At 42.3% G+C, this 26,244-nt stretch overlaps 1 protein-coding gene across 4 annotated transcripts in view; it reads right to left on the minus strand.

Moving 5' to 3' along the window:
- Positions 1-26,244, minus strand: part of FRY (FRY microtubule binding protein) — a 323,252-nt gene that overhangs the window by 41,610 nt on the left and 255,398 nt on the right. For all 4 annotated transcript variants that reach the window (XM_040267100.1, XM_040267099.1, XM_040267101.1 and 1 more), the window contains 11 exons: positions 21,642-21,724; positions 17,317-17,467; positions 16,673-16,776; positions 15,159-15,344; positions 13,565-13,763; positions 10,620-10,741; positions 6,154-6,341; positions 5,020-5,114; positions 3,228-3,835; positions 1,947-2,044; positions 1,441-1,611 (listed from right to left, as the gene is read on the minus strand). In XM_040267100.1, coding sequence (XP_040123034.1) covers positions 1,441-1,611; positions 1,947-2,044; positions 3,228-3,835; positions 5,020-5,114; positions 6,154-6,341; positions 10,620-10,741; positions 13,565-13,763; positions 15,159-15,344; positions 16,673-16,776; positions 17,317-17,467; positions 21,642-21,724 — 2,005 coding nt within the window. The remainder of the gene's footprint in view (positions 1-1,440; positions 1,612-1,946; positions 2,045-3,227; positions 3,836-5,019; positions 5,115-6,153; positions 6,342-10,619; positions 10,742-13,564; positions 13,764-15,158; positions 15,345-16,672; positions 16,777-17,316; positions 17,468-21,641; positions 21,725-26,244) is intronic.

Here is a 26,244-nt window from a genome sequence, read left to right on the forward strand (position 1 = left end):
AGGAGGGGTAGAAATCATTGGTGGAAATGTTAACTTGGATAATCTGGCAGTTGAGATCAAGATAACTACAAGGGTTCATATCTTTTGAAATAATAATTACATTTTTAGGAACTTTTCCAAACCTAGAGACAGATACTAAGATTTATGTATGAGATTTCACCAAGGCATTATTTATAATGGTTAAAAAAAAAAAAAAAAAAAGAGGAAAATCCCACACAAAACAAGTTCTGTGAGCAATTTAAATATCAAACACTAGGGAAATGGATACATAAATTATGGTAATCCATATGATGAAATAGTATGTATTCAATAGAATGTTTTTAAAGACAGTAAAAGATATTAGCTATATTAAGTGAAATAATAAAGAAGGAATATATAGTTTCTATATAATAAATGATGCTAACACTGATGTAAATGGGTGTGTGTTAGACAAATAACATAAGAAGGACACCCAACAAAATCTTTCTAGTGTTTCTCTCTGGATAATTTTCATTATTTTGGATTATTTTTTGTTTCTTTTTTTTTTACTGTTCTGTACCTTCTGAATTTTCTGCTACAAACACATACTGCTTTTATAATCAAGAAAGAAGTCAATGATATTTTCAAAAAGGAAAGAAAAATAATAAGCAAATTGATGTGACAGACATAATGAAAAAAGTTACTGTCCAAAACTAAAAGGTAATAGAAACTATTCAAAGAAATGCTGAAATTCCACATCAAAAGTGGCCGAAAAAACTGATCCGTTAACAAATGAGGAAATAATTACACAAATCTATTGTGTGGAAAAATGAGTATCTTCAAAAATATATGCTTTGTTAATGAGTTCAGAGCACACAACCACTAAACACAGTTAAGTCCTTAAATAAGATCTGAACACCCAGAGTAATTTGAATAAAATCTTCCTGTCTCTGGCATGTGCTGACAGGAACCAGGGTAGTAAAAAGGAGTTTATGCTTTGGAGGCAGCTATGTATCATTTCAAAGCCTGCTCTGACACCTTACACTTGTAGATTACTAAACCCGGCTGATTCTCAGATTCTCTGTTATAATCACTGAGTTATTGTGAGAATCAGTTGTTTTAACTGATTCTATACAGCATCTATGATAATATATAGTAAGTGAATACATGATCAATAAACGAGGTTAAGTGTCTTATTACCAGTTTCACATACATATTTTACCCATGGTGGTGGTTTAGTCACTAAGTTGTGTCTGATTCTTGTCAGCCTGCCAGGCTCCTCTGTCCACGGGATTTTTCAGGCAAGAATATTGGAGTGGATTGCCATTTCCTTCTCCAGGGGATCATCCCGACCCAGGAATCGAACCTGAACCTGGGTCACCTGCATTGCAGGCAGATTCTTTACCAACTGAGCTATGAGGGAAGCCCACTATTTTACCCATAGAAACTATAATAGATTTTATCCTCAATTCAGGAACTTACCTCTGCCAGGTAGGTAACCATATTCAAGGTGATGTCAGCATAGGCTTCATGAAGGTACCGGCAGACCACATTGACCCACGTGGCACAGTCCCTCGTATAGCTGTGTGTTTTATAAAGAGTCATGACGTGTGCAAGATTGGAAAGTTTGGGGTTCTTCTCTTCCAAACAAACCTTTTACAAGAAGAAAGTCAACTAGTGATACAACAGCCTGATGAATAAGAAAGAAATGTTAGCAATTTTGCTCTAAACCCCAGCAGCCTGGAAAACTGATCAATACATTTTTGGGGGCAGCTGCAGAATACTTAGTGATTTAATTTTCACCAGATTTTTTCCCACTTATTTTACTTAATAATGAAATGACCATGTGACTCGGCCACCCAGAAACGTGAATTACTAGTGATATCAGTTAGTATCTTCAGGTTTATGAAATGTATCACCCCAAGCCCGGTAACCGCTGTCCAACATCGGGTCTTGGATCTGCCTGAGGGTGAAGCCTTAAGGCATACCTGAGCGATTCTCTCAGCTACATCCTTACAGAACTGGTTGGGGTTTTCAAAATGCTGTATCAGCTGGGGCAGAAGACACAAGACATTCAGTGGAAACCCTGGATTAGAGAAGATACAAACAGAGACATGTGAATATGGGGCATTTGAGCCATTAACAGCAGGAAGACCTATTATAGATTTTATTCCGAGGAGATGCAAAAGCAGCCTTTTGAAGTAACTTTGATCTAACATAAAATCCATGATAAATGTACAACCACAATGGCATCCGTTCAAAGCAGGCACTGAAGTAGATTCGCAGTTTTCAGGTACGGTGCTGTCATGCTATCGACTGTTGCAAATAAGAATGATTGTTGGCATAGATTTTAAAAAGTGGATTAAAATGAACTGGAGCACTAGTTTGAAGTTTTTATCAAAAAAATGTATTTCAAGGAAAACTTGTTTGAAAAGACACAGGCCAATCAATTTATCAGAAAGATTCTTTGAAATGATGAGGAGCAGCTTAGTTCTACTGTATTAAGCTTTGGCTTCCTGGAAAGAATTGTGGGCCACATGCCATGGTATTAAAAATTTGGTTTGCTGATTTAATTCAAAACAACAGGGAACCAAAGGAATTTTCAAGAGGAAAATAAAGGCTCAGAAAAATAAAAGATTTAAGAGTTAAGAGAAAATGTCTGTATAAGAGCAGTGGAATAAACTAGCACTGTCTGCAATGTGATCTGGAAAGCAGAAAGAAAAGTCTCCTGTATTATTCTTGCCCCTTTTATGCGACTGCCTTAAAAACATCTACAATAGACCTAGTTAAGACTTATACAGGGCTTCCCTAGTGGCTCAGTGGTGGAGAATCCTCCTGTCAATGTAGGAGACCCAAGTTCGATCCCCGGTCCAAGAAGATGCCACATGCTGCAGAGCAACTAAGCCCATTCGCCACAACTATTGAGCCTGCGCTCCAGAGCCTGGGAGCAGCAACTACTGAGCTGATGTGCCACAACTGCGGAAGCTCACGCACCCTTGAGCCCGTGCTCCGCAACAAGAGAAGCCACCACAATGAAGAGTAGCCCCCACTTGCCGCAACTGGAGAAAGCCTGCTTGCAGCAAAGACCCAGCACGTTAAAAAATAAATTTAAAAAAAATTAAAGAAAAACTTCTATACAAATTTTAAAAGAAAAACTATTCCCAAAGAACCATTTTTAAACACAATCATTAAAAGGGCTAAGCCCACATTATCTTATTACACTAAACACACGTTCCACCATGACCAGAACTGAAGAGTGTGAGCTTTACCAATGGCTTGAGATGAGTCCACCATGGATACTTTGGACACTGGTGTCAGCAAACTGAACAGCTGCAAGGTAAGGTCGGTGGTGGTGAGAGAGGTGAACCCCTTCAACAGCAGCTGCTGCAACCCTGAAAAGTCTGCCCACTTGAGCTGCGCCTGGAGTTTCTCTAGTTTTTCTCGGTTCTCAGCTTTATCAAGTGGCATGTGAGCCAGCAGTCTGTTCAGCAGCCTCAGGGCCATTAGGTATTCAAACTCAAAATCAGATTCCATCAAAGCCACCGTGACCCAAAAGATGGTGGCCAACAGGTTGGTTGGATGGTTTATGTGTGATGGGTCAGTGAGGCTGTCCTTCAAGGAGGACGAGCTTCTGGTTTTCGAGGAGAGGCCTTGTTGGGTACAGGCCTGAATTCTGTCCAGGGTGGCACTCCGAGGTGGGTCTGAGGACCGGTCAACAACACCGAACTTCTTGGGCACAGAGAAGCTCCTTTGATGCCGGCTGCGTTCTGCAGTTGCTGTGTTGCTGCTAGCTGCCCCAGGGTTCACATTGAGTTGTCCTGTGCTCTTTCTGCTAGCTGTCAGTTTAGTGTTAGAGCTTAAGTCTGGTGATGAAGAGCTGGGTATAAAAATTAAAGAGTTCAGTAGGAATCCAGTGCATTTCAGTGAAAGGCTAGTCCTTTTAAGATCCATCAACAACGTGGGGAAATCATTCCTTGGAAATATTACTTTCTAATCATTTTTTTCCACATTCTTAAATGAAAAGGAATATGTTTCCTTATTCTTAAACATAATGCTGTGAAAAACCAAACTTAACTGGAACAATCCTCACTAACAAAACAAAACCAAATACTGACTTTAACTTATTGAAAAGTTAAAGAAATAAGCAGTTGGCTCTAAAGTTTACTGATCATTCATTTAATTTTTGTTTGAATTTAGGTGAGAATAATTATGAAATAAAATGTATCTAATAGGTATAAATGTTAATACTCTATTAACTGACTGAAAAAAAGAACAGATACAGAAATATCTAGAAAGAAAAATGTAAATGCTTGTGTTAAAGGACAATTTTTGCACTTATAAAATTTATGAAAAATGATTTCTAAGTCTATTTCTATCAACATTGTTGCTGAATTTTTACTGATATAAATTAACCTGTGGGTTTATACAGATAAATATATATGATGTTAGTAATTACACTAAAATTACCTATTATAAAAATGTTCACCTTAAAAATGAAACAAGGCCCAACCTACTATAACATTACTGATTCAATTTCAAGCAAGATGAGCTTAATTTTCCAAATAGAATATGAAACTGTGAATGATTTTAAATGGGTTATTAAACATTGACAGGAACAAAAGGAATTAAAAACTAAAAAAGAAGGTAGAAATTTCAAGTAAAATCAACATTTATTTCAAATGTTTTTATGGCGATGGATCAGATAAGTCTTGCATATATGCATTTAAAAAAGAATGCTTAGCTTGTTTCTATAAAATGTGATAAATAGGATAATTATATAAAATATGAAAAATACTCATAGAAATAGGAAATTGAAAAAAACTAATATTTGTATTACTTAGAAATAACACATTGTCTAACTTCCTGTGTATATATGTGTCTGTTGTAATTTCCTTTTTTATTTTTTTTAAACTGAAGGAAATGTCATACATACTTTCTCGGGTCACAAACAGACTTCAAAAAAACCAGATTTGTTCTTTAGACTTTGCCCAAAGTCTAAGCTTCTACAAAATATTCAGTACAGTGTATCTGATTTTAAAATATTGTTTAGCTGATACTCACCGAGATAGTACAGTTAAGAGATCAGTGTTCTTCAAGCAGTCAGACAAGTTGTCCACGGCAGCTTCCAGGGTAAGAAGGGCTTCCATGACATAACCCTGCCAGACACACAAAGACAACATTCTGTGCCACTTACAATTACTGCTAGCATCTTGAAGATAAATTTAATGGATACAAACTTTATTCAAATACTGATACCATCTTTGAAAGCTGGATAGTCATGGCTACTTTAATTTACAAAGAAATTTTAAGGGCTACTTAGGAAATTCAGATGGCTTAGGAGTTAGCAGGTAATCATGATGATTTCTTTCCCTAGATGTGAGGTTTTCAACAGATCAGTCTCATTCAAAACCCAACAGGGTGGGTAAGGCTACAGTGGGCAAGCATGGCCCCTTGCTGAGGGGGACGGTGGGCATTTGAAATACAGAGTGGCAACATCTGGAAGCCAGATATTAAGAGATAAAGGATGAGAAGAGCTGTGATTTGGGGCATTCTAAAGTGCGCATCCAATGGCCAGAGGAGAGAAAAAAGCTGAAGTCTCCAGATGTACAGCCCTCTGAGATGCAGAACATTTCTGATGGAAAAGAAGGGCTTGGCCTCAGCTACAGAGCTTGTAATGCCCTTGGCTTTCCAACTGTTCAGCTCTCCAGTCTCCGAGTTCCACAGTCCACAGGGTCCTGTTGGGGCATCTACTCTGTCCACTATTTCTTTAGCTTTTCTCAGTTTATGGAAGGCCAGCCATACAGACAGGAGTGGTGCTCTGCACAGACACAATAGAACCCCCCTCCCCTTCTCTGGGTGAGCAGGCTGCACAACCGCATCTCAGGTTGTTAGTAAAAAGACAAAAACAAGACAAAATACCTCCCCCAGGCCCCACCAAACAAAATCAATAAAAACAAAGAGTCGCCAAAGGATTTCAGTTATTGGCTCAATAAAAGTGTCCACTGAATTTCTAGAACAGCACCCCCTCTGGAGAGAGATTTGTAAAAACAAAAGTCAGCCTCTAGAATTTTTAAATAAATTATACATGTCTGAATGGCTGGGATAATTGGCAGGAGGAAGAAAGTTCAAAGAAAGTCATTAACTCCTCATCTCTGCATGCAGAGAAGGGTGACTGCCCTAGCTTTCCTTCTGTACCTGAATCTCATCTCCGTGCTCGCCAATCACCTCCACCAGCCTGGAGAGGAGGTCCGACAAGGCGTGCGCTGACAGAGGTTGTTTCAGGGCCCGGAATATCTGGAAGGACCGGCCGGCATAGTGCCGGGAAGAGCTGGCGAGGGCCGTCTGCAGCGCCACTTCACTCAGGTGCTGCTCCAGGTGGAAACCTAGGGCACAGGGGCAGGAGCAGGTCAGCACTCCGCTGCTAACAGAGGCCACCAGTCATCTGTGCGCTTAGGGCAGGCTGACTGCACAGCGCCCCCTGTTGGTGGTACTTATTTAAAAATGAACCCTGTGATTGGGATCGACAGACACACTGCTATGTATAAAACAGATAGCTAATGACTGTGTGTCAAGTTGCTTCCCCTTTTGCGACACCATGGACTGGATCCCGCCAGGCTCCTGTGTCCATGGGATTCTCCAGGCGAGAATACTGAAGTGCGCTGCCATTTCTTCCTCCAGGGGATCTTTCCGACCATATCCAACTGGCATCTCTTACGTCTCCAGCACTGGCAGGCGGGTTCTTTACCAGTAGCACCATCTGGGAATTCCTATAACTAATGAGAACCGGCTCTATCGCGCAGGGAACTCTACTCAGTGGTCAGTGGTGACCTGAATGGGAAGGAAATCCAAAAAAGAGGGGACATGTGTATATATAAGCCTGGTTCACGTCGCTATACAGTAGAAATGTTCACTTTAACACAGCATTGTAGAGCAGCTATACTTCAATAAAATAACAAATTAAAACCAAATCTGAATCAATCTTAAAGGAGCACAGTGGAATATAAAGAGTTTGGAGCAAGCTTTGTGGAGTAGAAAGCTTCAGAGCAATATGGTCCTGATTTAAAATGAGAGATTTGGGATGCTGGGAAAGAAATTTATTCTCTGTGACCCTGTTTCCTTGTCTTTACCTTGTGAATCAGAGCATCCACCTCAAAGAGTGGTGGTGAAAATCAACTTAGAAAGGGCTTAGAGTGGTGTCTGACAGATCACTGGTGCTTATAAATGTATTATTAGTTATTGTGCTGCTACTGTTTGGCATCATTCTTCTGCACTTTTCACATAGGATATGTTCGCTCCTTTGTCATACGAGAATCTGTTAGACACAAGTCTCGTGAATGAAGAGGCAAGTGATGAGTGGATCTGACCAGCCAGGTGGCACTAGTGGTAAAGAACCCTCCTCCCCATGCAGGAGACGTAAGAGACATGGGTTTGATCCCTGGGCTGGGAAGATCCCCTGGAGAAGGGCATGGCAACCCACTCCAGTATTCTTGCCTGGAGAACCCCATGGACAGAGGAGCCTGGTGGGCTACAGTCCATAGGGTCACACAGAGTCAGACATAACTGAAGCGACTTAGCACATATACACGCATGTACGCAAGTGCAACCAAAGCCTGGGCCAAACTCCCTGTTTTTCAGAATCGTCCATAAACAGGCAGATGTGGAGGTGCAGGCACTGCAAAGAAGGCAGGGACTGGTTCAACTTTCACCTCCTGAGTGCTTGTTCTTCCAACAGCATCAAGGTAATCTCAGCCCTCAAAAAACCATCTGATCATAATAAAATGAAAACAGAAGGGAAAATCCATGTCTGAATTCTGGGCCATTAAATCCCCCATTTGTTGCACCTCTTTATGTGCAGAAAAATCAGGCTACGCGAGTCAGTGGACCTGATCAAAACAGCGATTTGTGCTGTCTCCGTGATGGAGAGGCTCTGGGGGCACATTTGATGGTTCCACGAATGTGGACCAGGAGGGAAAATTCAGTGTTACTGTTCCTGGTGCTGCTGCCTGACTGGTTGAGCCCTGGGACACGTAGTACACCAAATAAGACAATGCTCCTGCAGCGTCAACCAAGTGTCCTGGAAAACAGACTTAGACACGGTCAGGGTAGGAAACACAAGATTTAACCCTTAAAGGCAGTTCACAACCTATGAATGGATATTTCAAAATCATTTTTTACATCTTTATTTTGCTTTTCAAAACATATTTTTCTATTTAAGCCATTTTATATGTGGAGGTGAGGTCCCATGGCGATGAATAAAAACTTCTTTAAATCACACTGTTTGGTGGTCCACTGGTTAAGACTCTGCACTCACACTGCCTGGGAGCGTGGGTTCAGTTCCTGGTCAGGGACCTACGATCTCACATGCCACACAATGTGGCCAAAAAAATCTTTAAAAAAATGAAAAAATAAATCATACTGTTGGAAGTGTTCTAGTAGGACTGCTGACCCCCAACCCCCTAAGATGATGTCCTTTGGGAAAAGCTATTTAATGAGTGGCAGAGAAAAGAAGAAGCTTCCTAGGTGCTCAGTGGTAAAGAACCCAACTGCCAATGCAGGAGATTTGGGTTCAATCCCTGGGTAGAGAAGATCCCCTGGAGGAGGAAAGGGCAACCCACTCCAGTATTCTTGCCTGGAGAACCCCATGGACAGAGGAGCCTGGCGGGCTACAGTCCATGGGGCCACAAAGAGTCGGACACAACCGAGCAACTAAACAACAACAACAGAGAAAAGAAAAAGGTTTCCTTTCCTCCCTCTTACACAGAGAAGCCACATTTCTCAGTCCTCCTCACAGTCAGATGTGACCTTGGGCTTGGGTTCTGGCCAGTGGGACACGGGGAGATGCGCTGGATGCCACGCTCAAGGCTAGCAGGCAAACTCCTCTGGGGTGACTCTCCACCACTCTGTTCCTCCACCTGCCTCTGGACATAGAGGGTTGAGTAGAGGCCTCTGAGCCTAGCTGATGGCAGAGGCACAGAATAAGGGGTGGTCCCTGAAGCACTGGGTGGAAAGCTGCTCCCAAACGTCCACACTGAACTGTTATGAGATCCAGAAACAGCCTCTCGTGTGAGGTCTCTGAGCTTTGGGGGTTATTTATTACAGCAGCTATGCTACCCTGACTAATACAAGCGTTTCCAGGAACACATCTTATTGTGCTATATTGGAAGTAGGCAGAAAGCAGCCACGTTCAAGAAAATTGGAGTAAAAATATCTTGAGAAAGATGTGGAAAGACACAGAATATTCTAAGTGAAAGTGAGATTGCTCGGTCATGTCCAACTCTTTGCAACCCCAGGGACTGTGGCCTACCAGGCTCCTCTGTCCATGGAATTTTCCAGGCAAGAGTCCTGGAGTGGGTTGCCATTTCCTTCTCCAGGGGATCTTCCCAATCCAGGGATTGAAGCCGGGTCTCCTGCACTGTGGGCAGACGCTTTACTGTCTGAGCCACCAGGGAAGACCAGAATGTTCTAAGCAGCCTGAAGCATGCTCTGAGAACATGCTATATATGGCATTCATACTTTTTCTCATTTTTAGTATCTTTATACCATCAAGCGGAGAAGGAAATGGCAACCCACTCCAATATTCTTGCCTAGAGAATCCTGTGGACAGAGGAGCCTGGTGGGCTGCTGTCCATAGGGTTACGCAGAGTCGGACACAACTGAAGGGACTTAGCAGCAGCAGCAGCATGCCGTCAAGAGTTTTGCACAGATGAAGAGTTCACAAGCATCACAAAACTTCTCCTTTAAGGCTACTGAAAAGACTTTTAAGTGGGGGAAATACCAATAAAAGCAGTCTTAATACTTCAGAGAAATTCCAAAGGGGAAACTCAAAACAAGAAATGGCAATTCCATTCTGGGAACAACTTTCCCATTTCAGTTTAACAGTATTTTTTGTTTCTTAGCATGTATCCTCTGATAATGAAAAGATATGTGGCTTATCTGTAATGTTTCAAACTGTAAAATGTGCTAATTATCAGAGCAGCCGGAAGAGCCAGTGAGACATATTTACTATGGCCAGCCTGCTGAGTGAGAAAAGGCAGAGAGAGCTGTTTATCAGGCTGAGGAACCAAATTTGAATTTCACAGACATATCAGCCCTGGCCAAGCTGATCTGAATGGAATCCAGCTAAGGGCTTGAATATTGTGCGGCTACTAGTGCCTAAATTAGCATCAGACCGTGTTCAGAATATTGAGTGGTCACTGGCACAGGACTTGTCAGCAAATACTTTTAAAGCCAAAAACATTTTACTGAAAAATTATTCTTACTTAAAAAATACCCAGTTTGCAAGACAGACCATTTTCTCCCAGTTGAGTCTGATGACAGCAAATAAAATTTCTTTCTCATGGCCGTCTTTAAATAAAATTAATATAGGCACAGTTGTGTTGTGGTGAGGGAAATGAAGCAAAGAGAACAGACACTGGGGCAATCATCTGATAGAGCGTCATGCAGCTATATGTGACATTAACTATCATTAAGTTAGGCACACCTGAAAAAGCTTCAATACCCCCTACGAATATTCCTTGGCTACTGCTGCCAAATGGAGGATTTTACACACATACACACACATGCACACATAAATACATGCACAGTGTGTAGCTATACGGGGAGAATGAGCTCCGTTACAGAAAAATGCTGAAAGTGGGCTTTGTAGAAATAGGATGAAGTACCTGATTTGGAATCTCTGAAAACGGATACAACATGACGTAGAAAATTGGTGAGTTGTTCAGCACTCTTTGAATTCTGATTTTTGGGTGTGATGTCCTCATGGCACCAAAGTGGACCAAATGCCCTTCAACAAAACACACAAACTGTCAAAAATGTAACTATCATTTTGCACAACCATATACACAGTTCTAACTCCAAAGGGGCAACATACATTTTATTAAAAAATTTACTTATTAATTTGGTGGAAAATTTCAGTCTTATAAAGCTTAAGAGCACACTCAGAATAGATCTACTTAACTGATGGAGACATACTTTTTCATATGTTTTGCTCACAAAATTAAAACTTCTCAATTCACCAGGACAGTGTTCATTCAGCACATAACAGGTTCTTTGTCTTAAATGAAATGATGTAACATGTCAAATAAAACACAGATTTAGACACTGACTCCCTTTATTCATTTTAGAATGTGCAGAGATAACATTTTATCAGGATCACCTTGTTAGGTTAAGTTGCCAAACACTGTAGGACAAACTGAAGATACAACCTCGGTTGTCTATTCGGCTTTCTCTGTGGTAAGAGTGGGATGGATCCACGTGTGAGAATTTCAGAAAATACCATTCCCAGCACTGACACTGGTGAGTAGTGAGAAAAGCTTTCTTCTCCACAAACCAGTCAGGTCTCCGAGACACCCTGTAAGGAGGCCCCATCAGCCCCTGCCTGAGCTTTCTGTACATTAAATTCTATATTGAACTGAGCTAACAGAAGCAGAAGATATTAAGAAGAGGTGGCAACAATACACAGAAGAACTGCACAAAAAAGATCTTCATGACCCAGATAATCACGATGGTGTGATCACTCAGCTAGAGCCACACATTCTAGAATGCGAAGTCAAGTGGGCCTTAGGAAGCATCACTACGAACAAAGCTAGTGGAGGTGATGGAATTCCAGTTGAGCTATTTCAAATCCTAAAACACGATGCTGTGAAAGTGCTGCACTCAATATGTCAGCAAATTGGAAAACTCAGCAGTGGCCACAGGACTGGAAAAGGTCAGTTTTCATTCCAATCCCAAAGAAAGGCAATGCCAAAGAATGCTCAAACTACTGCACAATTGGACTCATCTCACACACTAGCAAAGTAATGCTCAAAATTCTCCAAGCCAGGCTTCAACAATACATGAACTGTGAACTTCCAGATGTTCAAGCTGATTTCAGAAAAGGCAGAGGAACCAGAGATCAAATTGCCAACATCCTCGGATCATGGAAAAAGCAAGAGAGTCCCAGAAAAATATCTATTTCTGCTTTATTAACTATGCCAAAGCCTTTGACTGTGTGGATCACAATAAAGTGTGGAAAATTCTGAAAGAGATAAGAATACCAGACCACCTGACCTGTCTCTTGAGAAACCTATATGCAGGTCAGGAAGCAACAGTTAGAACTGGACGTGGGACAACAGACTGGTTCCAAATAGGAAAAGGAGTACGTCAAGGCTGTATATAGTCACCCTGCTTATTTAACTTCTATGCAGAGTACATCATGAGAAACGCTGGGCTGTAAGAAGTAGAAGCTGGAATCAAGATTGCCGGGAGAAATATCAATAACCTCAGATATTCAGATGATGCCACTCTTATGGCAGAAAGTGAAGAGGAACTAAAAAGCCTCTTGATGAAAGTGAAAGAGGAGAGTGAAAAAGTTGGCTTAGTGCTCAACATTCAGAAAACAAAGATCATGGCATCTGGTCCCCTCACTTCATGGGAAATAGATGGGGAAACAGTGGAAACAGTGTCAGACTTTATTTTTCTGGGCTCCAAAATCACTGCAGATGGTGACTGCAGCCGTGAAATTAAAAGACACTTGCTTACTCCTTGGAAGGAAAGTTATGACCAACCTAGATAGCATATTAAAAAGCAGAGACATTACTTTGTCCACAAAGGTCCGTCTAGTCAAGGCTATGGTTTTTCCAGTAGTCATGTATGGATGTGAGAGTTGGACTATAAAGAAAGCTGAGCACCGAAGAATTGACACTTCTGAACTGTGGTGTTGGAGAAGACTCTTGAGAGTCCCTTGAAGTGCAAGGAGATCCAACCAGTCCATCCTAAAGGAAATCAGTCCTGAATATTCAATGGAAGGAAGTTGCTGAAGCTGAAACTCCAATAATTGGCCACCTGATGCGAAGAGCTGAGACACTGGAAAAGACCCTGATGCTGGGAAAGATTGAGGGCAGGAGGAAAAGGGGACGACAGAGGATGAGATGCTTGGATGGCATCACCAACTCAATGGACATAGGTTTGGGTAGACTCTGGCAGTTGGCGATGGACAGGGAGGCCTGGTGTGCTGTGGTTCATGGGGTCACAAAGAGTTGGACATGACTGAGTGACTAAACTGAACCAAACTATGAGAATGGAACCGAGAGCCAAATCATTCCTTGAAAGAACCATAAAATCTGAAAAAAACGGGGTCACTCACAGTTTTCTTGACTTTGATCTATTATTAGTTGGATTCCTTTCCCATCATGCATCTGATTGTTTCTGGTTCCTGAATTCCATTTATAAGTGACCCTTTGGACTAGAGGAGCAGATGGGGTCCCCCGTCTGAAACTGCTACTAGGTTGACCATGGCTAATACTTTGGGTTTCCAGAGCGATGTTCTCTGTCAAGTCTTGGAACTCCTGGAGGCTGGTAGCTCTGATAGACAGTGAAAGTCATGCTTGCCTCCCGCCCGCATCTGCCACCTGCTCATTAGGCAGGAAATCTCCCCGCTCCTCCACTGTGACATCAGGGGAGTTGTAGACAGCACCTATCAGGGTCTGGTTTGTACACAGACGCCAGCAGATGCAATTCAGAAGAGAGGAGACTTCATTAGAATTTTCATCTGCAGTTTTAAAGTGATGGCACTCTTCCACAAGACTGACCCCCAAAACAGCAGCCCATCTCCTGAGCCCTCCCTTACCTGGTCGTCAGAAACTCAATGAGCTTGTTTGCCTTCTCATCCGAGTCGGCAGCCGCGTCTGCATCTTCTACCTCCTGGGTCATCTGTGGGAGGTTCCCACTGCTGCCTCCCAGACTGATGCTGGATGAAGTGGAGCTGGAACTGAGCCCTGAGTCTGGCACCGGGGACGACTGGTCCTCTCTCAGGAAGTCGAAGCCACCTGGTGAGAGACAAGGTCCAGGTGGAATGCACAGGCCAAGCGCTGAACGAGGTCGGGAGGTGTGCATCATTCCTGATGTGTGCAGTTATTTAAATTTTTTGGAAAAAAAAACCACACTTGATTTTGGGCTACGGCTATGGTTAAACAAGACTGGAACTCTGTTTTGGTTACAGAATAGTTGCACTGCCGTGTAGACCAGTGTGATTTGTTAACAGATGGTGCTCTGCTATTTTCTACTTTGGTGTCTTTTTCCCCCCCTTTCTCCCCCAAGATACCACCTTTTATTTATCAGACTGGTAAAGACGAAAAAGTTTAGTAAAAGTAGGTGTGCAATACACACTCTTAAATACTGCAGGTTTAAATTAGTGCAACAATCTTGGAGAACAATTTGCAATATCAGTAAAAAAAAAAAAAATTTAAAGACATCTATCTTTTGTTGTTCGACCCAATAACTACAAACTAAGAAATGTATCCTGGAGATACACTGATTAAAAGTACATCAAGGCATATGAGCCTAGAGGCTCAAGGAGGCATTTTGTATATTGGCCAAGAAGCAAAACAGACACAAACAAGAACAATTTCTCCAGGTGTGGATAAGAAACATGAGTTAAGATATGTGGTTCAATGGATACTAAGCAGTACATAAAAAGAATGGCATGGAACCATCTGTGCTAAGATACAAAGATCTTCAAAATACCCAGTCTTTCGATTAAGCTCACTTAGTCTTTTTCTAACAGACTTACCAAATCATTTGATGCTCTGGTGTTTTAATTGACGCTTTCTGCAAAAAAGCTGTGTGTGCCTGCTTTCACACACCCACTGACTGATGAGTAGCTCTGTTACACATTTGTACCTAACTGTGCTGTAAGTAAATTATTCTTGGGTAATAGACGATTTAACTATATGACATGATACTATTGTTGAGGATAACAGCGATAAGTAGGTTATACACAATGTTTTGCATAAATGTGCCCAGAACTCTGAATGTGTATATTAATTTAATATAATTATGTCTCAAGGTACATAGGGAAATGTCTGGCGCCTTGGTGATACCCGGCCTCAAGATGCTGCAGGCGGTCACTGTTCTGCACATTCCATGGGTGTTCCAGACTCATGCTCTCTCGGTCAATGGATATTAATTTTTTCATATTTAATGAAAATAGCAATCACAGTAATAATTTTAAAAGTATATTTGGAAATATTTACTAAGGAAGAAGGATTTAACATCAAGTAAAAGAGTGCATGTTTATTGTGCATAATGGTGCATGTTTTATCCCTTAGAAGGCTGGGGCAAGGGTAAAAGCAGAGACATTGATGTGGGCTCCAGGGACACCCCCAGGTATCCTCAGACTTGTGACTCTGTCTCAGGCTCCCTGCCCCTCCTCTTTGTGTTACCTGTATAGAGGTACTCGGGCTGATAAGCTGGCTGAACGGTTAGAGTCTTGGCTTCGCCCATCTCTCGAGTCTGCAGGAGCACAGAAGCAATGGCATGGAAATTGCTGTTGCAAGAGAGGGCAATCAGGAGGTGAAGAAGCAATTTTTTGCTGTGTTCAAAGACTTCAGGCCGGTAATGGTCCAAACCTGGAACAAAACGGTGCAATCTCTTAATATAAACAAACCTTCAGCTTGTCTAGATTCCAGGGATGGCAAAGATTCCAAGATGCCCGGGAGGAACACGTTAGAGGAATGTTTACTTTCCTTTGTTAGTTTGTTAGCGACATAAAGAAATCAGGCTTAGGAAAAATCAAATGTTTTCTTCCTTAAAAAATGTTCTTATGAAATGCTGACAGATGGACTTTTCTTGACCTCTCTGTAGCATCTGACATGTTTAGCATTCCTCTTTCCTGAGATGTTCTCTTCCCTGTTACTAAAGGTTTCTAACTTTATCTCTCTCTCTGAGTCTCCCTGCCTGGCTGAATCCTCTTTCCATTTCTTTTTTTCGCTCTGCACCTTGGGTATTTTAAAATCTCAGTGCTTCGCTGACCATGTTGTACATTCTTTCTCTCTATGCACTGACTGTGTCTCAAGGCTTTAAACTTTTCATGGAGAACCAAAGCCCCTAAAAGAAGTCCAGCTTGTTTTGAATATCTCTATAGAAGTGGCAGGAACTCGTCCATTTTGTGGTCTTTTGACACACTATAATTTGTATCATTGGCTAATTAGTTGATATTTAAAATTCTTTGAGGATTTCTCTGTGGTTTCATGCTTGATTTCTTTCTGAATATTTGTTAAAGAACAGTTCTGTATGTTTTCCTTGCTGTTGGCATTCTCTGGCGGTGTGTCTGCTTTCATCATCGGTTTAGATTTCCTGTCTCATCCTGTTGTCTGCTTAGTTGTCGTCAATCCAGACCCACCCCCACCCCCTGCCCCCGAGGCTGTAGCTTACCCATCCATCTCCCCTCCCTCATCCTCCTACTCGCTCTGGTCATAGCCGTGCTGTGGTCCACAGCGTGTGTCCCCGTAGTCGGGTTTGTGCTTTGTCTTCACGTCTCATTAAATGGTGTTTCTCCCCCATAGCAGTAAGTTGAATTGGTGTATCACTAAGCAGTTACCGGAGAAGGCAATGGCAACCCACTCCAGTACTCTTGCCTGGAAAATCCCATGGCGGAGGAGCCTGGTAGGCTGCAGTCCATGGGGTCACACAGGTTCGGACACGACTGAAGCAACTTAGCAGTAGCAGCACAGAAGTAGCATGGATGAGGTACCATTCTATATTATGGTGCCAGGACAACTTCAAACAATGACTAATCAATTGGAATTTTAGAGATGTCACAGAAAGGACGGTGAAAAACGGAAGATATTGGGTATTTTAGAAAAGCAGGATGGCCACATAAAAGGACAGCTCCCTGGGATGACTTGCGCAGGTTTTGGACTCTAGTGGCCAGAATTCCTGTGGGTCCCAGGCTTACCTAGGAAGACAGCATGGAGCAGCAGCGGGAGGTGAAGAGTCCAGTCTTCTCTGACACTGTGGTCCACCACCATCTCAGTCAGAAGGATGACAGCAACATTGCACCTAATCAATGAAAACGGTGGCGTCAACGGACGGAAACAGACTGACAGGTCGCTGGGGCACAATCACGTCCAGCTCGTCAGCCTTGAACAATTAGCTGAGACCCTGATTCCAGGGAAACGGAGCTGACCTGATACAGCACAGAGCTCCATGAGGAGAAGAAACTTCACTTGAGCTAATTCACATAATGGGGACTCTACCGGTCACTTGAAAATAAGGGCTAAGGGATGAAGAGACTCGGAAGACAAGGGTTCTTTCGTTCAGCTGCTCACAATCGAACAGGTGTAACAGGATGAACACCCACACTAAGGGCACAGCAAGGAAAACTCCAAAGGGCTGCAAGGCAGCTTCGCACGCTGGTTAATGCTCAACCAAAGTCAGTCAGTGTGCTGGGAGCTGCAGTTCAAGTCGCTTGTGTTCCCTCTGGTTTCAAACATCATTTCAATTGATGGGACCTGGAACAGGTTTCTCTTTTCATAGGAAAAATGAAAAATCCAGTCAGAGCTAAGCGATCACTCCCCTCTATCTGCACGTGCTACTCACCTGTGGAGTGGCCCCCGGGGGGTGATGGTCTCTGGGAGGTAGTCCACCAGGGGGGCCCAGCACCCTCCCGTGCAAGGCATGGGCAGGGGCTGCGGCTGTTTGGTCTCTGTGATAGTCAGAAGCCAGCCGGTGTAGGGAGAAATTGGGTCATCTGTAGTGTGAGAAAGACGAACGTGCTTCATTTACAGGCAGAGAAGCTGCTTGTTTTCCCGACTTGCCTTTTCAGAAAGCAACTTACAAATTAGTGCTTGTAAAAATAACTTCCTAACCATTCCATTTGGTGAGTATGAAATTACATGATCAAATGGGCTGGAATTACTTGATTAAGTTTCTTTCATTCCTTTATTTCTTGGATATCTAATTTATATTCATTATAGAGCGACTGAAAACATAGATACACAAGAAGAAAAACCCTACATCACGTGAATCGCCATCATCGTGACAACTCACTCCTTCTCTTGTCTCCTCCATCTCAGTAAAACGTGATTTCTTATTTTCAGTTCACTCAGGACGGGAGCCTGGGAATCCTCCCTGACTTCTCACTTATATATATATATATTTAATTTATTTTTAATTGAAGGATAATTGCTTTACAGAATTATGTTGGCTTCTGCCAAACATCAACATGAATCAGCTATAGTTGCTTATATTTCTAATAACCGTGATGATGGTGGTAGTGACAGTAATAATAAAAATAATGACGTCAGAACTAACGGAGAGACAGCTTGGGCTTCCCTGGTGGCTCAGTGATAAAGAATCTGCCCGCCAATGCAGGAGATGTGGGCTTAATCCTTGGGTCGGGAAGATCCTCTGGAGAAGGAATGGCAACCCACTCCAGTATTCTTGCCTGGAGAATCCCATGGATAGAGGAGCCTGGCGGGCTATAGTCCATGGGGTTGCAAAGAGTCAGACATGACTTAGCAACTAACAACAGAGAGGGGTTACTTCATGTCAGGCAATGGTCTATATATTTCATGTATTAATAACCCAAGATAACCCAATGACAGGTACCTATTATCCCAATTTTGTAGAGGGGACGCTGAGGTTAAGTAACTTACCAGCAGCTGCATATTCAGTAAGCTCTCCCTCAAAACAAACCCAAGAGATGACCACTTCTCACCATCTCTATCACTGCCATCCTGGGCTGAGCCCTCACCATCTCTCATGGGAGGCAGAGCCTCCTATCGCCTCCCTGGCTCCATGCTTAACCCTCTGCAGTCTATTCTCAGCAGAGCAGCCAGAGTCATCCTCCTTTTTTAAAGATTTTTTTTTTTTTAATGTAGACAATTTTTAACGTCTTTATTGAATTTGTTACAATATCACTTCTGTTTTATGTTTCGGGTTTTTTTTTCGGCCTGGAGGCATGTGGATCTTAGCTCCCCAATCAGGGATTGAACCCACACCCCCTGCATTGGAAGGCGAAGAGATAACCACTAGACCACCAGGGAAGTCCCCAGAGCCATCCTTTGAAAACAGAAGTCCATTCAGAGTCCCTTTTTCTGCGTACCACTGGCCAGCGGCCCCCCCTTACACTCAAAATGAAATCCAACATTCAATTCACATCAGGGCCTATAAGGCCTGACAAGACCTCCCTCCTGTTTCTTGGCTTATTTCCTATTTCGTGCCCTCTGCTCATTGCACCCCAGTCACCTTACCTTTCTTTGCTCTTCTGTGACCATGCCAGGCGCTGCCCACCAACTTTATAGACGAGGTCTGAATCTGTTTGCCTGTCCACTTTATCCAAGGTGGTTTTTTTTTTTTTTTTATAAAAAAATACTTTAAAGAGGTGGCACCTTTCTTTTTAGATAAACCCAGACCAGGAAGTGCTGGGCCATGGGGTCTTTCCTGATCCCTTCTCCTTCTTCTTAGCCCTGCTCATACCCTCAGGAATTCAGGCAGAAAATAACTACGCCTGACATATATCATACAGCCGGTCATAAGGTTTGGAACTGAGCCTGCAAACCTTTGCTTCTCTCACGGCATAGACTGTACCCATCACTGGTGGCTGGAACCAAAGATGCACCAGGCAGGATCGAGTTACCAAAGTTCTGAGGGTACTTGTGCCCGACCGGATGGGCCACTTCACCTGGGACAGCTGAAGTCAATTCTGCTACTTGACAACTAGAAAAGGGTCTCAGCATCTATTTTATGGACTTTCTATGAGGAGGATCTGTTTGAGTAGCTTGATTTCCATTTTTCTTTGACTTGAGAAATTTAAGATTCGAGCTATCAGCAACCCAACTACTTACTCTGAACTTTAATTTCCCTCGTTAATATCAGTAATCACATGAAGAATATTACTGACACATGACTCAGTCAAATTCGAGTACTATACCCAGTAAGATGCTGTTTATGCTGGTATGACAAATTTATAAACATTTCTGGGTAAAATAGAGGCCATGCCTTATTTTCATTCACAGTAGTTTTTTTTTCCCTTTATACATACTTCTATTACTTTTTCTCTTTAACCCTAAAGCCAGTGATCTGAGTTTATATAATGACATAGTCGCTCATTTTGTTATAATTACCCTCTGAAAGTCACTATTTTAAAATACATAAGGAATGTAAAGTTTCAATGCCAGAGGGCTCTGAAGATGTATTTGCCAAATGATTATTAGTTACAGTGTTTTCTACCAAATTCTGTGTCCTGTGCCCGGAACAAAGAGATACACTTTGACGGAATCAACTGGTCGAAGTGCAACGAAATTCCTAATGTAAAATCCACAGTCATAGAATGTTATGCTTCATTACCGCATGCCTGTCACATTCTGAGGAAGTCAGGATTCGACTGCCTAACATTTCCACGACTCAATTTTTCTGTCCTCAAAATTTTATGTTACCAAGTATTGTAGAGCAAGGAGACTATTCTTGAACCAACAACTCCACCCCTCGGGTACTGCTCTCCTCATCTATAAAATCTGGTCCTGCTTAGAACTAATGGTCTGTGCTCTTGAAATGCAACTGTTTGGTGTCTGGAAGGCCAAATACCCTGATGGGCACAGAAATGAGGGAAAATGCATAAGCTTCCCCTCCACCCCAACTTCATACTAACTGTTCTAGAAAAAGGTTTTATAGGGACACAGTTAAAACTTGGGCTTCCCAGGTGACCCTAGTGGTAAAGATTTTGCCTGCCAATGGAGAAGACGCAAGAGATGTGGGTTCAATCCCTGGGTCGGGAAGATCCCTTGGAGGCGGGGATGGTGACCCACTCCAATATTCTTGCCTGGGAAATCCCATGGACAGAGAAGCTTGGCGGGCTACAGCCCATGGCGGTCACAAAGAGCCAGACATGACTGAACACATGAGCACAGTTAAAACTTAACCTGAGTACGGCAATACTACATGGATTTCAGACATTCCTCCCACTGATATTTTGAATGGTGAAGAATCGCCTATCTGTGCGTTAAGAAGTAAAACTGAAATGCAGTGTCATTAGAACTACTGGGTTGGCCAAAAAGCTTATTCGGGTTTTTCATAACATTGTACTGAAAAACCTGAACAAACTTTTAGGCCAACCTAAAACACTTACCTCTTACCATACTCTGCACATTTCCCACAAGAACAAAATAATTCAAAACAACCAGTACAAAAGCTCCGTGTGCCAACTTACAAAATGGACCCAACTCATGAGATATCATGAGTTTCACCCAAACAAGTAAGTTCCAGAAGATAGTTTACCAACTTCCTTACACAGCTAATATGTCACTGGGAATGTTCTCTGTTTCCAGAATTCCTGTAACTTGTGAACAAGTAACTGAGACCACTCCCTGACCAATGACCAATAAGTGTACAACCTGTCTGAGACTTAAACAAAGTCAGTGAATGCATCGATCTTTCCAGTTTTTCCAGCTTCCCAAGGTACAGCGTGATTCCTGGGACAATCGCATCTCCCATTCTGGCAAGATTTTCACTCAGTCCCTGAGAAATTAAATATGAAAACAGATCTATCCTGGGTGAGCTGACTCACAAAGCTTAAAGGTTAAATCCACTCCCAAGACAGGCAGGAGAACTGGACAGAAACCTTCGTTTTCTAAAGAGACAATCTTGTACTAGCTTTTTACCAAATGCGTCACCCAGGAAAAGGGCCAAGAAGACAAAAATATGGTTTTAGGTAGCAGCTCAAAGTTTTCCTAATTCTGATTCATCCACTGTTTGGTTTGTGTTTACTTTGAAGAGACTGACTCTCTGCATGGCAGGATTAAATGGTTACTTAATTATTTGTGGGCTTCTTTTTACTGATCAGAACAAGAATAATCAAAATACTAATTTTCCATTCACTAACCATTTGCCCTCCATCTGAAACCCCTCAGGCTGTTAGTGCTTACTTTTATCTTCATCGTATGAGCCTCCTGAGCTGTTGCTGTATCTTGACTCCAGACGCGTATGGGCTCTGATGACGTTACTAAACCTGCAAATACAAGAACAGCCATCGTGAGATATTGACACACATGTGTTATGTGCTGAGACACAAAAATACTATTATTCAGCGGTTGATGATACTTTTCCTAAAAGAATACTGTAAACAGGGTACCCCACACATTCCCTTTGTGCTTGAGCAGGTCAGTGGTCACACCTGCTCAGGAGCACAAGTTCAAACCTTGAAAAGAAAAATACTTGAAGACTAATATGTGTGACTCCAACTAGAAAATTATAGCATCTGCTTGGAAAGAAGATGGGCATGATACTGAATAACATGAATCCTTGATTCACATGGTAGAAATAATGGCTGAAAGATTGAATAAGTGAAATAAGACAAACCTGGAAATATACAAAAATAGTTTCATAACAAATTTTGAATTTCACGAGCTTTAATGTTTTCCTTAAAAGGTTTTTAGGAAAAGGTACAAGTGGAGGTGTAATACAACCAGAGGGTCTCTTTCTGTCTAATCTTTCTGTGGCTTAAGAAGTAATAAACAAACAAAGAGGTCGAAGGATAACTTTTAAAAGAGTATTTGTCTGGGTGCATCCGGTCTTGGAGCATGTGGGATTTCTGTTGCACCATGAGGCGTGGCATCTCTCACTGCAGGGCTTGGACCCTTTCGTTGTGGCACAAGGGGCTCTGGAGCGCGTGTGCTCAGTAGTTGCAGGGCACGGGCTTAGCTGTTCCATGGAATGTGGATCTTAGTTCACCGACCAGGGACTGAACCCACGTCTCCTGCACTGCAAGGCGGATTCTTAGCCACTGGACTGCCAGGGAAGTCGTCGAAGTACAACAGCTTCACGTGCATTATCTCGTTTAATCCCACACACTCATCTTTGAGATACACACCATCTACTCTGCCAATGAGGAAACAGACAGAAGCGAAACAACTTGCCCAGGGTCAGCCAAGGAAGGTGACAGCTGGGACACTTTCAAGGCTGTGCTGCTTCTGAGAAGGGGGGACGCGTGACCTCAGGCTGAGCTCTCACTCCCTAGCTTGGTGACCCCGGGGAAGTTCTTTACCTCCTTGGGGACCCCATTTCCACACCTGCCTAAATGGAATAATAATAACAACACTTCAACATTTATTTTGTTGGGGCTGTTGTAGGAATCAAAAGGAAGGATGTGAGAAAGTTTCCGAAACTATGAGACGCCATCTAACTATAAAGTATTAATTATTATACTCTTGGATTTCTAGAATGCCTGTTCAGGGTGCCAAAGACTTACAAATCAATAACATTTTTATCACCCAAAGATCTATAAAGTCAGGCAAGGGTGTGGCTGAGGGGAAATGAGGGTGAAGTGGTACATCTATTTATTTTACATAAAATGATACAAAGCGTGGTTTGTCTGTATTATTGACTAGGTTTTCTGTTGTAATTGATATCAGACCAATACTCTTATTTCCCTCTGAAAGTGGGAAAGTGCAGGGTCCCAGCTGTCCTCATCAATGTAGGGAGAAAGAGAGAAATTTCAGGAAAAAGTGCTATTTCAGGATGTGCCATTAAAATGCTACCTTGTCCCAGGTGTATAACCTCAGAACACTGCAACAGTAATGTGACCCTGCTGAATTCAGAAGTGTATCAACTATAAAGCCTTTGGTTTCATTCACTCTGTAGACATTTGCAGCAGCTTTTTTTTTTTTTTTTAAAGTCCTGACAAGCAATCTTCCCCAGTAACGCTGTGTTTCAAACATTCTTCATTCTCACATCTTTTGGGCTATTACTTTGTGAATCCACAACTTCTTTTATCAAAAGATAAAAGACATCTGCTGAGTTTCATACAGATCAGACCCCATAATTGTCTAAATCAGACTAGTCCTTAAACGAAATTCGGAAAGTGACCAACTTATTACCTTCTGAAGAAGTTCTACAATCATATTTATGCTGATACATGCAAAGATATAAACAGCACATGCAGAACCCAGACAGCTTTCAACAAGGAATAAAAACAGGGTGATGAAAGAATTTCACATCTGTAGATACACACTGGGCAGAAATCTGCTAGCAACTCAAGAACGGTGATTTATCTTGGTTTTACAATTGTGTTCAGGAAGGCTGGGCAGGGAAGAGCTATAGAATGGATGGCAATTCTTCTCTTTTCCTTTTAAGACAGATTTAAAGGATTTCTAGGAGGACTTTATGAGGCCAAGATGAAGGGGAGGAGAAAGCCCCTTCCACACTTATTTTGGAGAAGATCAAAACCATAGCACAATGAAGTGGATGCTTGGCAAAAACAAAATGTAAAAACTGGCTCCCAAGAGTAAAATCTGTTTCTTTGTTTTCCTGGTTGAAGAAACTAATTTTGGGTCTAGACCCTAGAAGAATTTCAAGGATTAAGCAGACTGAATAGTCTTTTAACATAAAAGTACATGTCTTAGAAATGTATCATAAAAATAACTCGGCTAAGACTGGGCTTCCCAGGTGGCTCAGGAGATGCAGTAAGTATGGGTTAAATTCCTGGGTGGGGAAGATCCGCTGGAGGAGGACATGCCACCCACTCCAGTATTCTTGCCCGGAGAATCCCATGGACAGAGGAGCCTGGTGGGCTACATACAGCCCATGGGTCACAAAGAGTCGGACACAACTGAAGTGACCGAGTAAGGGAAAAACTAGAAAGATGAAGTGTTTCCCTAAGTTTTCTCTTGCTGATTCTGCTCAAAATTAATACGTAAGCAACTTTCTGTGGATTGCTAATCTCTATTCCTGTATCAACACAGATCACCAGAAACTTACATAGCTAAAGTTTATTGCTTTTAGTTCCTTATGAACAATCCTTTCATGGCTTTTATTAAGGGTTGATGTATTAAAAATACTTAAAGGGCTTGTTTCTTACAAACTGTTATTTTAATTAAAAATATGTATTCACATTATTGTTTAACTGAAAAAAAACTACATGATAAATACTTCTTAGAGCTTAAAGGTACTTATTTAGTTGTTGTTTTTCAGTCGCTCAGTCATGTTCGACTCTTTGTGGCCCCATGGACTGCCAGGCTTTCCTGTTCTTCATCTCCCAGAGCTTGCTCAGACTCATGTCCATTAAGTCAGTGACGCCCTCCAACCATCTCGTCCTGTCATCCCCTTCTCCTGGCCTCAATCTTTCCCAGCTGCACTGGGTCTTTTCCAGTGAGTCGGCTCTTCACATCAGGTGACCAAAGTACTGGAGCTTCAGCATCAGTCCTTCTAATGAATATTCAGGATCGATTTCTTTTAGGATTGACTGGTTTAATCTTCCTGCTGTCCAAGGGATTCTCAAGAATCTTCTTCAACACTACAGTTCAAAAGTGTGGCTCAGATGGTAAAAAATCCACCTGCAATGCAGGAGATCAGGGTTCAATCCCTGAGCTGGGAAGATCCCCTGGAGAAGGGAATGGCTGCACATCCCAGTATTCTTGCCTGGAGAATTCCATGGAGAGAGGAGCCTGGTGGGCTACAGTCCGTAAGGTGGTGAACACACACACACACACCCTCTTATTCTCTTACCCTGATTCCCTGTAGCTCAGATGGTAAAAGAATCTTCCTGCAATGCAGGACACCTAGGTTTGATCCCTGGTTCAGGAAGATCCTCTGGAGAAGTAACTGGCAACCCACTCCAGTATTCTTGCCTGGAGAATCCCATGGACAGAGGAGCCTGGTGGGCTACAGTCCACGGGGTTGCAAAGAGCTGGACACGACTGAGCAACTAACAACACTGGTTTTAATGGTTCTTTTATTATAAGCTATCTGAATTGTTTCTGTCAGTAGCTATGGTATTATTAAATATTTCTGAATTACATCAAAGTGCCACTGCTGCTGCTGCTCACTCCCGTCAGCTGTAAAGAACCTGGCCTCAGGACAGCGGCTTTGTACAAGCTCCATGGCGCCCCCTGCAGCCCAACCATGCAATCAGGCGACAGTCACAGCGCAGCCCCATCATCAGTGTTTCTGACCAATACCATCTCTGTAGACTCTTTGTCTAGAAGGACTGAAAAGAACAGGGTAAATAACTGTCTTCTGTAATGGGGTCAACAAGAGGGAGGGAGAAGGGGGCTGGAAGGTGTTTGGACAGCTTATCTACCTCTAGGGCTGTGACGTTTCTCCAGTTTTCATTTATATGCTGAATAAATGTTTTAAAAGGTGATTACTATGTGCAGCACAGTAGGGTAATCATTAAGGATAGAAATATGTCTAAGAGCCATATAATCTCTGTTTTCTAAGAATGAAAAGGTAATGGTTGAGACACAAACGTGTGTACAAGTACCCATAAATCAGCATGATAAGGCTCACAGGGAGGAAGGTGATAAGTAGACTGCAAAGAAAAATAAAGATGCTTTTAGGCTGAGAGCACAGTCTACCATCAAAGAAAAGACAGACTATATTAGAGAAATAGTATAGGTGAAATATAGGGTTAATGTAACAATAGTATTCTGTGTGATAAAATGTTAATATCAGTTCAGTTCAGTCACTCAGTCGTGTCCGACTCTTTGCGACCCCATGAATCACAGCACGCCAGGCCTCCCTGTCCATCAC

This window comes from Oryx dammah, unplaced genomic scaffold, assembly GCF_014754425.2.
Source record: "Oryx dammah isolate SB20612 unplaced genomic scaffold, SCBI_Odam_1.1 HiC_scaffold_24, whole genome shotgun sequence".
NCBI lineage: Eukaryota > Metazoa > Chordata > Mammalia > Artiodactyla > Bovidae > Oryx > Oryx dammah.